Here is a 12,825-nt window from a genome sequence, read left to right as displayed (position 1 = left end):
AAAAGAGCTCTTCACTTTTATATTTCCTCAAACTTTGTGGATGCAGTTATTTATGCAGGCCTTGAATTCACAGGGGAAATAAATAAGAATGCATCCAGAAAAGGCAATATGGATTTTGTGGGTGAAGTTATTACTAAAATGGTGAGGAAGTTAGAGTTTAACTGATATTAGAAGAGGAAATGAAGTTTTATCCTCCATAACCCGAGGTTCAAAGATAATCTCAATTTTTCTACCTAGCACGAGTTCGAACCTTAACACGAAAAGAGGAGCTTCTTCATTTCATTTTCATTTTGATTTAATGTTGCAGTGGTAGACATACCAACAAAAATGCCTGCTATTTTTTGGCATACATTTCTTCACTTACTCTTTTTTTTTTTTTTTTTTTTTGCAGACGCGTTGTCACTAAATAAAATAGAAAAGAAAGATGATGGCAATCTCCTCTTTACTCTATCAGCACAAACAAAACCGACCAGTGACCATTTGATTCTTCAGGTTAAAGGAGCAATCGAAACACCCTTCCATTCATTGCCACCTCTAGGCTCCTTTGAATCATACACCTTCGAAAACGTACTAACACAATATTCAGGAAAGGAAGTTGAATTTGAAATATTGGTAAATGATGCAAAAGATGTCCCCTTGGACTCCATTCACATACCAACCTTCAAGTATCCAAGTAAGTGTTATTGGTCTAGCAAATAAGCGTTAATTTGAATTGAGTTGCGATTTTAAGTTCAGTTCTTTTGTATATAGACTCGAATTTGAATGCAGAAGTTTATCAAGAAACTAAGATCAGAAGTACATACTGTAGTTCTTTCAGAGACTTAAGTTAGCTTAATTGGAAGTATATAAATATTTTTAAGAAATTAAATGTGTAAACATCAACGGCACACTTAATATTTTTGCATAAACCTTCAAAACTATGAAGATTGGTTGAAAATGGAAATTCTCATTAATGAGAGAGAGAGAGAGAGAGAGAGAGAGAGAGAGAGAGAGAGAGAGAGAGAGAGAGAGAGAGAGAGAGAGAGAAGGGCGATTCATTAGATCTCTCTATTAAACCCCAATGTGTGTTGAAATACCTTCCATTATTCATAGTGCAGATGTCTGAGTACATTATATAAAACTCATTTACCATAATACCATATTATCTTTTTAGGAATAATCAGAAGTCTATTCCTTAGTACTCTAGCTATATCACTAAAGAGCATATGTTAACTTTTTTTTAGAAAATAATTATAACAGGTCCAGAAATTATTTTTAAGGTGTAAAGAATAAAGAAGTCAAAAACAAGGAGAAAGAGAAACAATAAAAGAATTACATCTGTTTATCTTTTTCTAGATTGCCTTCCAGCCAGACACAAACTCTTGACGGTGGGAATAATAATAATCTGTGGGACAGGCCCTCCATTTTGGGTACTCTGATGTTTGAGGTTTAAAAAACTTGATGCTAACAGTAGATTTTAGCATTTGTTAACATTTAAACAGTCGAGTTTCAAATTACTTTTCAGGCAGAGGAAGGAAAGATAATATTACTACTTTTACACGTTTCAAATGGTTGTTACTAAGCATAGAATTATAGAAGATGGTGAAGAAAATCGAGAATGTTGACCGGATGGTTAAAGTTGGTGTTGGAGAGTAGAACATTTAGTATCTAAAAGTCCGAAGACAAGTATACTAATTCTATGGAGAAGTCTTTCGTTTTGGAAGACTTTTGTGCCTTATTCATTTGTTATAGGACTAGTGTCCCATGTCAATGGATAATGAGGAATCGGAACATGGGTTTTTTTTCACTTTATTACAAAAAGGTTTGTGAATACATTGAACACAGCTGATACTCTCAGGCGAGTACCTTGTCTACTGATAGCTTGAATGGTACTCCCTAACCTTCGGCAAGTAAGATACAATGTTACTCTGTCAATATGCTGAATTGTTAGATTTTGTAGAATTCTTCACTGTCATGGAATATACTGTCACCAATAGGGTCTCAACACGTCACCTTATGAGACTTGGTACACGTCACCTATAACAGAATTCAGTTATTGCGCCCTACAATTTGCGACAGTCATAGAACTCTTAAGGTCATTAATCTCACTGTATAAAATACATATTTTGCATACAAGGATTAGGACATTACTCCCCCCCACCCAAGCTCCTCACTCCGGGAAGAGGTGGGCACTCGCCCTCTCTAGTCTATGATATATGGAGGACACTCCGACCTGTAATAGGGCATGGCATGTACTAGACAGAAATGCAACATAAAATATATACATAAAAATCACCCCAAAAAATAAGACATCCTCCACGAAAAAAAAAAAAAAAAAAAAAATTAAATATTGCATGTAAAAATGTATACTTAGATTCAAAAGTCCGCCTAAGCTCAGCCAGCGCTAGAAAATGTTACAAATCTTGTTGCCATATTTTATGCTGTGGTATCATTTGACATCTCAACTATCCAATGCAAGTACACAAAACACACACACATGCATATATATATATACATATATATATAGATATATATATATATATATATAATATATATATATATACTGTATATATATATATATATATATATATATATATATATATATATATATATATATATATATATATATATACAGAGAGAGAGAGAGAGAGAGAGAGAGAGAGAGAGGAGAGAGAGAGAGAGAGAGAGAGAGAGAGAGAGAGAGAGAGAGAGAGAGAGAGAGAGAATCTATAAAAGTATGTAGAAATTAATGGAGATGCATAGCTTAACAATTCCTTCCGTTAACAGCTACATTACATTGTTCGGAGATCTGGCATTAGTCTTGTTCCAGTTTCATTTATGGCTCGATGCTGTAAAGTATTTACAAAAACACCATAAATGAGTTTACGCGCCTTCAGGACATTCACACACACACACACACACACACAGAGAGAGAGAGAGAGAGAGAGAGAGAGAGAGAGAGAGAGAGAGAGAGAGAGAGATAATACAATAATGAATGTAGTAATTGGTCACCATATAAATTGATTTCTAGACATTTATGCATATCAAAAGAAATTTTCGTTTGATATTGCAATGTTTCCAACAAAAACTATTGTATTATGCTTCCCAAAACTTAGTTTTAGAATGCTAAATTCATTGCTAAAGACTTTCATAGGCCTTTAGATATTCATAGATAGCAACATTTTGTAATACAAAATGATATTTTACTGTAAAATATTTCCCAAGTCATTCAGATTCATGGGGATGTGCCATCTCAGTCTTTAGTTCGCAACCCACTTGCCCTCTACTCATCAAATTTTTTACCTTCCCTTTCCGGCCAGTACTCGTGGCTAAGAACGGTTGGTATTGGCATTCAAACTAAAATTTTAAATATATATATATAAAAATCTTTGTTGTGTTGCTAATTCAATCTTTATTACAAGAGCTTTAATTTGCTTGATAATTACTGAGGCCCTATGGCAAAACTGGAGATAGTTATAACCGAGTAGAGATAACGGGATGATTTTCTTGGACTTGAATGCTCATCCAAATAATGGTAGATTTTGGAACAATAATAGCTCTAATTAGAGAGTGTTTGAAGGATTCGTTAGAAAGAAACTTTATACCAACTTTTTTCCGGCTCAAAGTTATACTATTCAGTTACTATAAATCATTATGTTCTGTAGTTCTCCACATATCACAAGTTTTCCAGTTAATATGCTCATTACCAAAGTGCTCTGTAGGATAATTTACTCGTTTACTTTAAAATCAACCAAGATATTTTCGTTGACTGGAATGATTATAAAGGAATGTGATTGAAATTGTATAAAAAATGTGAGTGAAATCGTGCTCACAATATCTTATTTTTGAATCCAGCTAAGGAATATCTCGTCTTGGCTTCACACAAATTTCGAAAGGTTCCAGGTTGGAATAGTCAAGTGCAGGTGTTTCTTGCTGCTGCTCAGGAGAGATTTCTTTTCTGGAGGGATAGTGAGAAACTAGGAACTAAAATTGACGGCCTAAGACAAATACCGGCGAAGAAGGTCATTTATCTTAAAAATACCGAGGATGTTTAATAAATGAATGAATAAAGAATGAATGAAAGGAACACAAATAGGAACTTGGTCATGGAGACTTACGCCTATTTGAATCACGATTATTAGAAGTCCGCGTGATCAAGCTACGTAATTTTTTCAAGATGAAGCTACTAGTAGTAATTACATAATCACTGATAACTTACAGTCAGCATTTAAGTGTAGGTAATCATTTAGTGCTCATGCCACCTGCTCTTATATTTTTTTGGAAAATATTATGGGAAATTTTATCTATAAAGCAAATTTCTCAAAGGTTTTGCTAAAATGTAATAGTGGTCTGATTTACCGCAATACAACTCCTTTTCGATTCAATAAACTAAATTCTGATTGTATTCAAAGTGCTATGCAGTCATCAGTATTTACTGTGTCCATCACAGATTATTTATTATGCAAAGTTAATAGTTAACTTCGTTACTAATCAACCTTAGAACAACAACGGCTATTTATTATGTTACTACTAGCTACTACAAATGAACTAATAATGAATTAGATTGAGGCAATGATACAATAATTTACAAGTTGTATCAAAATTTTTTTAACCTCTCTCCCCAACCTCTAAAATACAAATGAATTCCTTATTTCCTCATAATCTTCAGTGTCGGACTGCCCGGGGAGGAGTAATCCCCACCCCTACCTACCCCCCACCACCTACCCATCTATTGAAAGTGTCCACTGAGCTCCTCATAAGAATAGTAAAAATAATTGTGTGTTTATATATATATATATATATATATATATATATATATATATATATATATGTGTGTGTGTGTGTGTGTGTGTGTGTGTTTTGTGTATTTGTAGTGAATACTTGAAAGACAAAATATGATACCAGAGTATGATATATGGCAACTCGATTTGTAATATTTTTAAGATTTCGCTGAGGTTGAACAAGGCTCCGCCCATTTCCTTGAAGGTAGTAAGAAGACCAACTCTTTCTTTGTTTTGTCATGGTAACACTAGAGACCTCTGACGAACGATTCCCTTTGAGTGTCGGCGGACTTTTGAATCTAAGTGTACACAATATAATATAAAATAATTTCACTCATTTCTCCTCATGACCTCTGCAACAAAAATACAGAATACACAAAGTGAAAAAAAAAATCCTATCAATATCAGTATTACACATCCTCTTCAATAATCTTCTTCTGGTTGCGGGCAAAATGGGCCTTTTGGGTGGGACAGGGGTAGGAATAGATATTCGTTCATCCCTCAATTTTACTTGTCAGGGTTTACGGCACAATTTCGCAACACAACTCACCACCACCGTTTTGCCACTTTTAAAATCACTACTACACTTGGCCTTGTAACTATCAATCGGTGGCCACTAGCCGTTTTCCCGAGAAAATCATTCAGCTTCCCACCCTTCTCTTATTACTTTAAGTATAAGGTATTCACATCTACACCTTTTCTAACACTTCCTTTCCTCGAGGCTGAACTTTAATCCCGTAGCCACTTGCCCTTAGGGAACTGCCCCGTTCCCAGCAACCAGGAATCATACAGTACATAAATAATACAGCATCCACCTGACGGATCTCATCTGACCTATTTAACCTCTCTGTTTTTAGGTTCACTCAGCAGTATGTCATATGTATTGCTGCGCTCAGCAAAATTATCACAACACATTACTTATACATAAGAACACATTGTTAGCATCAAGCTTATTTAAAACACGTCAAAAGAAGAAATGAGGTCTGTTCCAACAACAGCAAAGAAATAAAATTCTACTCATAAACTCGAGGAATGTCATGTAGTCAGGGGTAAGAAGGTACACTCTGATTGTCACTTTTGAAAACTACCTCTTCCGGCACCACATGTATGTGTGCCAGATGATGTTCAGACACTGCGCCATTAATAATGCCTTGTATCACTACTGTGTTAGATTTAACCATCTTTATTCGGTACGGACCCAAATATTCTGGCTCTAGTTTGTGTTCCCTACACGATTGCCCACAAATACTTTTAATGGTGCGGTACTGGTGCGGTTTTGAACTTACCATAATACCTTGAGCTGTGTTTTTCATTAGCTCTTTTCAAAAGCCTTTCAGTGGTGTTCATTACTCTCCCTAGGAGATTCAGTAAATAGACATGGTATTGTTTAGTTGAATAATTTTGGCAACTATTGCGAATTTATCAGGACCATATACGGTAACACAGGATCCTGTCCATACACTAAAAAGAAAAGCGTGTCCCTGAGCGAGGCATTATATGCAATGTTCAAAGCTAGCTCAGCTGTAGGAAGCATGGCGTGCCAATGAAGGGGGTCATCAGCCACTAAGTAATGTAAAATTTAAATGCCCTACATACGGACTTGCATGTACAATGTGGATGGCTCGATTAATTAAAGAGGGAGAAAGAACTGCCCGTACACAAAATTCACCTCTCCTCTTCTCGTAAGCACAATGTGAGATATTATTCTCTATAAAAAAAATTCTCCCGAGGCACATTCAGAAATGATGGACGACTCTGATTCCCCTTTAATCACTGCTCGCACTCTTTCCATCCATCCCTTTTTTTTTTTCTGTCCCTCTCGGACTTCCTTTATGTCCCAACCTCCCAAGTCAATCACACCTGCATCATCAGGGCACTCATTCTGGACACCTGTGGTCGAGTCCTCGGCCACCAACATATATTCACGTTCACTATTTCCATCTCTCTCTCTCTCTCTCTCTCTCTCTCTCTCTCTCTCTCTCTCTCGCTCTCGCAGGTCTCATTTTCTGATTGCTCCTCGCAGGAATTTACATCCCATTTTCTATTTTGATGGGGGTCTTCAATATTTTGGTTTCGTTCTTCGTTCCTCTTTTGTGCCCTAGTTGTTACTCCTATTACTGCACCTCTAGAGAGGGCATCAGCGACCTTGTTAGCTTTACCTTCTATGTGGTGAAACCCCTTTATGTTAAACTCAAGCAATCTTTCAATCCATCTCGCTTGTCTAGATGTCAAGTAACCTTTGTAAAATAAATCACGTAAGGGGCGATAATCACTTTGCAACTCAATCGGCTGACCTAATAAAAAGAACCGATGCCTCTCAAGAACCCAAAGAATAGCCAATGCCTCTCGATCGAATGTACTATAACTTTTCTGCCCCTTTTAATGCCTGGAAGAAAAACAAAAGGGTCACTCCCTACCTTTATCATCTCGTTGAGAAATTACGCTACCAATAGCTACGCTACTTGCATCTGTTGTTACTAAAAACGGGCGATCAAATCTAGGATATGCGAGTAAGTCATTGCTAGTTAAGGCAGCTTTCAAATGGTTAAAGGCCCTTTCTTCTTCTACTCCCCAATTTATCATTTTTTGTTTCTTTAAAGCATCTAAGGGTCTTGCTATTTCTTCAAAACCTCTTATGAATTCATGGTCATACCCAGCAAGCCCTAGGAACCCAGCGACTTCCTTAAGGGTACGTGGCCTGGGTAAATCTCTATTAGCTTCTACTTTATTGGGGCAGGGTTGGATACCTTCTGGGGTTATTATGTGACCTAAGAATTTGATCGGTTTACAGAAAAATTAGCACTTTGACAAATTTATTTTCATACCATTATGTCGCAATGCTTCTAAAACTTTTCGAATATTATTATTATGTTCTTCGGCCGTTTTCCCTGTAATTATATTATTGTCTAAATAAACAAGAACATTATGGCCAATTAAGGGAGACAAAACTGCTACCATTACTCTAGAAAAATGACTTGGAGCATTTTTAACACCGAAAGGAAGAAAATTAAACTGAAATAGTTGATCGTTAGCTATAAATGCTGTTTTACATTTACTGTCTTCCTGAATGGGTAGTTGATAGTATCCATATTTTAAATCGATAGCAGTAAAGTATTTACTATCCCGTACCTTCACAAGTAATTATTGGATCGAGTGCAGTGGAAATGCATTATCCTTAGTGACTGCATTCAACTTCCTGTAATCAACACAATCTTATCGAGCCATCCTTTTTCTTAACAGCTACAATTGGAGAAGCACAGGGAAATTTGCTCTCCTCGATTATTCCTTGTTCCCTTAATTTACTAATTTCCCTTTCTATCTCTCCCTTGAAATCAATGGGTACCTTATAATGCCTTGACCTAATTGGCTCCACTTGCCCAGTTTCATTGCTAAAGGGAAATCGATCAATCCTCCCGGGTGGCTCGTCTCCAACTGCAATTACATCGGAATGATTATTAACAATGTTACTCGGTACAGGTTGATATTCTGGCAGACATAGTTTTCGCACTTGCATAAGCAAGTTCCGAGTGCGTTCGTCTGTGCGGGCTGGAGTTGTGGCTCCCAAGATCCCATTATTAGCTATTTCACATAACTCCAATTCACACACAGAATCACTTCCTAACACAACTCTTTTATTTGACAAATTAACTATCGTTATATCAGCTCTGTTCTCTTTTATTTCTGACAAGTCCTCTAAGACTACGTGTGCCCATCTGTCATGGGGTTTAACTATAACCTTGGTTCCCTCTGGGAGAAGCTGACACAGGGTCACTGATATGCTTATAAGTGTCTGGGGAGGCAATACTTCTCCTCTTTCTGGTACAGCTGTTACCTTATTTAATTGTCTCTCCATTCCCGCACAAGCACTTACTCTCTCATGACTTTCTATCGGTAAAATGCACCTTCCGGCTTTTACTGTTATTCTATCTTTTGCCCCAAAAATGTATATTTGATTACACATAATAAAATCCAACCACCGTATAGCCTCGATTCCTAGAATTCCTAAGGTGGGCAAGACAAAAACATCATGTGTAAACTTCACAGATCCCACCTTAAAGTTGAAGATCGTTGTATGCCTTGCGTGTAGTTTATTTCCTCCTGGTGTGTCAAGAATGATGGATGTTGCTGACTGTAGTGGGTTTGAGGAGAATTCTTTTACAATAAGTGAAACGCTGGCTCCTGTGTCGATCAGCGCTCGAATGGACTTATCTGGTAGGTCAATCCTGACTGCTAACATCCTTAGGTGCCCATTAGGATATGTGGGACACATGCCAACAACCTCGCTTGCAATATCGCTGTATCATGCTCCTGTCCCTAGTGCTGCGAGGGTGTGGTCGGTGGTACCGATGGGGGCACCACTGTTCGCTCGACTGCTTCTGTGGTCATGCGAGGGGGGGGAGGCATCCATCTCCCTCGTCTCCCCCTCCCTCTGTTTCCTTTTCCTCGGATGTTGGGTGGGAGGGGGGGTGCGTGTGCCACAGCCCGCCCGCCCTTGACATTTTTCGCTGGGCACTCTCGAGATAAATGACCGTAGGCCTGACAAGTGTAACAGTGGGGGTATCCTTGGGTGGGGCTCTCCACTCATTAGTGCCCTTCTCCCCCACACTGCCGACATCTGAAGACTCTTCTCACCTGCTGACTACGTTCCCTCCTCTCCCAGTTTGGGGGTTGGTGAGTGCCTTTTATGGCTGCCACCTTTTTGGAATTGGGGCAGTTATTCTCAGTCATTTTTTCTTCTGGCAAACTGTCTAGAATGTTTTGTATCGCCATCATTACGTCTACTAACAAGCGATTGTCATCGAACAAATAACCACATAAATACGGGTTTACTAATCTGCGAATATGTTGATGGGCAACTGCTTTTTCATCACCTTCTTGGAGATTGGCACTCTGTGTAGCAAACAAATCACAATCTTGAAAAATCCGAGTTGCAAAACTGAGGACTGTCTCACCCTTTCGAATTTTGGGTTTGTAATTTTCTTTTGTCCCCTTTTCTCACATTGGATAAGGCGCATTTCTCAATTAAAAGTCATTTTATTTCAGTATAAATTCTTAAACTGTCTTGTGGCCAACACATTACCTCCATCTTTCAGCAATCTCATTACTTGAATTGCTTTTTCTCTTTCTGACCACCCATATGTGGCTACTTCAAAGTCTCTCAAAAACACTTTGATCAATTGAAACCCTTCATTTGCCCGCTGATCATCAAAAGGCCTAACACTTGCCTGGAGTTCTGGCAATTTTCGAACTACGACCTTTTGCGCATCTTCCCTCGGCTGTGCATGTGTACTTTCACTTGTGTGCATTTGAACTTCGTTCATGTACGTCGGATATGCTGTGGTTGCACGCAGCTCCTCTTCTCGTTCAACTAAGAATCTGTTCATTAACTTGGCTAGGTTATCTAACCTATTTTCTAAGTCTTGCGTTCGTTGTTCACGTCTGTATTCTTCCTTGACATCACTATAACCAACTGCTCCTTCGTTTTCATCTCCCGCAGTAGCAGTGTCTGCTATGTTAGTTCTTGTTTATCTAGGTATCTTGAACTTTTATTTTACCGGCTTAAAGAACAACTTTGCTCACAGCATACACAAAAAGACGTATTTTTACACCTGGCACCAATTATGTCCCATGTCAATGGATAACGAGACATGAGAACTTTTTTTTTTTTTTTTTACTTTATCAAAAAAAGGCGAGTACCTTGTCTAATGATCCCTCGAATGGTACTGCCTAACCTTCGGCAAGTAAGATGCAATGTTGCTCTGTCAATATGCTGAATTGTTAGATTTTGTGGAATTCTTCACTGTGATGGAATATACTGTCACCATCACCGTATAAGACCTGGTACACGTCACCTACAACAGAGTTCAGTAATCACGCCCTATAATTTGCGACAGCCATACTACCTTTAATAAAGTCATTAATCTCACTGTATAAAACACATATTTTGCATACAAGGATTAGGACACTAGCTTGGTACAGGTTAAAAGTTAAATCATCTATAGAGTCAACCCCTATTATAGAATAACACCATATTAGGGTGTATGTATGCATGTATGCGTGTATATATATGTATATATATATATATATATATATATATAGAGAGAGAGAGAGAGAGAGAGAGGTGCATGTAAGATATATGTAAGTTTTTATTACACACACACATGTATATATATATATATATATATATATAATATATATATATATATATATATATATATATATATATAAATGCTCAGATCTCTATCTTTTTATCTATCTATCTATATACACTGCATATAGAAATTATGACACACTATGTGAGAATATTCTATGTAAAGCAGGAAATGGAAATGATTGAAAATGTACTGCATGGTGAAATTTGTTTAGAGTTAATGAAAAAATTTTGTGATTGAAGTGACCCATGAGTTAGTAGTCTAAAACCAGGAGATTGACCGGCTTGGTATAACGGGAGTGAATCTTTATGGTTAAGTAATATGAGAGACCAGGTTGTTATTTGATAAGAACATGAGCAATGACTGGCATGTGTACAATAGCTGAGACATGATAGTGTGGTGATGAGGGATAATGAAGAGTAACTACAGAAACCACTAAAAGTTAGAAAATGTTTGCAAGAGTACACAGATAAATAATTTGCATTAAAAAACGGTAAATGCCTGGCAACACTTATTGCAGAATTTTTACCGTTTTAAAAACAAATATATTTACGTGAAGGAGTGATATTACGGTCACCAACCCGTAAAATATCAGAACAAAATATGGTAAAATTACGATCGCCTGTATTTGACTGAAATATGACTGAAAACAGTATATTTTCACGGAGTATTGCCGATTAAATCTAGTTTTTTTACAGTGTACAAAGTTCAGTGTAAAGAGAAAAGCGATGCTATGTGAAAAAAAAGAAAAGAAAAAAAAGAGATCATGTAAACTGAAAACTGAATGTTAATAGAGACGAAGGAAGCATGGAAGGGATTGATGCACGGTTACAAAACAGGTGGAACAAGAAAAATAACAGTCTAGGAAGAGATTCTAAAAAAAAAAAAAAAAAAAAAAAAAAAAAATTAAAGTGGTTCACAGTCAGTGGAAAGATTAGACTATAATGGGTTAGTGAATATTAGGGTCTAATTTGGCAGTGGTAGAAAGGCCTAAGAAGTGTTCGATAAAGGACATTAAAGACATAAATAGGATCTAATTATTCACAAAATGCGAGAATGCATATTCAAGATAGGGGGAAAGATACAATGTGTTAAAAGAAGGTTGATGCGCTGCTAATAAGCCTTCTGTGTGAGTACACAAAGGGTCCAATGATGTAGAAGTTTTATTTTAAGGGTAGTCAGATAACCATTTAGCCTCTCCTCTTCTCACCATTACACAAATATAGACTTTAGCATATTTTCATCCACGCCATTTTCTTTCCAAAGAAATTACTCTTAAGAAACCATGCCATTTCAACAACCAAGCTTCTTACAAAACATGTTTTCACAAACTTTTCCCATCGTCATTTACTCAATGAATTTGAAGTCTACCAATAACTTAATCTCTTTCAATTATCTTAGCATTAAAATCTCCTAGTAAAACCCCCCTCTAATGTTCTCCAAAATTAACTAAGCACAGATTGAGATTTTTTTCCCCCAAAATCTTTGTCATTCTTAATATTTTCAATTCCTGGATCATATACGGTTATTATCACAAGTTTTATCAATGCCACACTCAGCTTTCCCCATACACTCCTTATATAAACACATCTGTACTCATTCACTTTGGACCATATACATTTACTCCCAAGTTATACTCCTGCAACACTCATAATCTTACCTATTTAATCCTTGAACTACCAAATTTGTACTCTTTCACAACAGCCACCCTTACCTAGTCCTACACTTTTCAGCTACCACGGGCACAATCACATTTTGTTCTTCCCATTCCTGTGTAAATCACCCTTTAAATATTGTCTAAGCGTCAAAACTTCCCGCTTTTCCTCGATGAACAAATCAGCTATTATTTAATCTTCACATCAACTAGAAATAAAAAATGAAGACTTGGTGTTTTTTTTTTCTCAAAGGGCATA

The 12,825-nt window shown here is 37.0% G+C and overlaps 2 protein-coding genes across 3 annotated transcripts in view; one reads left to right on the top strand and one right to left on the bottom strand.

The window, feature by feature from the left end:
• Positions 1-12,825, bottom strand: part of LOC137628976 (glutamate receptor ionotropic, kainate 3-like) — a 452,476-nt gene that overhangs the window by 98,110 nt on the left and 341,541 nt on the right. The window lies entirely within an intron of this gene.
• The window catches only part of LOC137628952 (uncharacterized), a 45,780-nt gene that overhangs the window by 13,994 nt on the left and 18,961 nt on the right, over positions 1-12,825 (top strand). Inside the window, exon 3 of one of the 2 annotated variants that reach the window (XM_068360209.1) lies at positions 392-673. The exons of the other annotated variant lie outside the window; for it this stretch is intronic. Coding sequence (XP_068216310.1) covers positions 392-673 — 282 coding nt within the window. The remainder of the gene's footprint in view (positions 1-391; positions 674-12,825) is intronic. 2 annotated transcript variants of the gene reach the window in all.

This window comes from Palaemon carinicauda, chromosome 2 (assembly GCF_036898095.1).
Source record: "Palaemon carinicauda isolate YSFRI2023 chromosome 2, ASM3689809v2, whole genome shotgun sequence".
NCBI lineage: Eukaryota > Metazoa > Arthropoda > Malacostraca > Decapoda > Palaemonidae > Palaemon > Palaemon carinicauda.
This window is presented reverse-complemented; position numbering and strand designations above follow the sequence as displayed.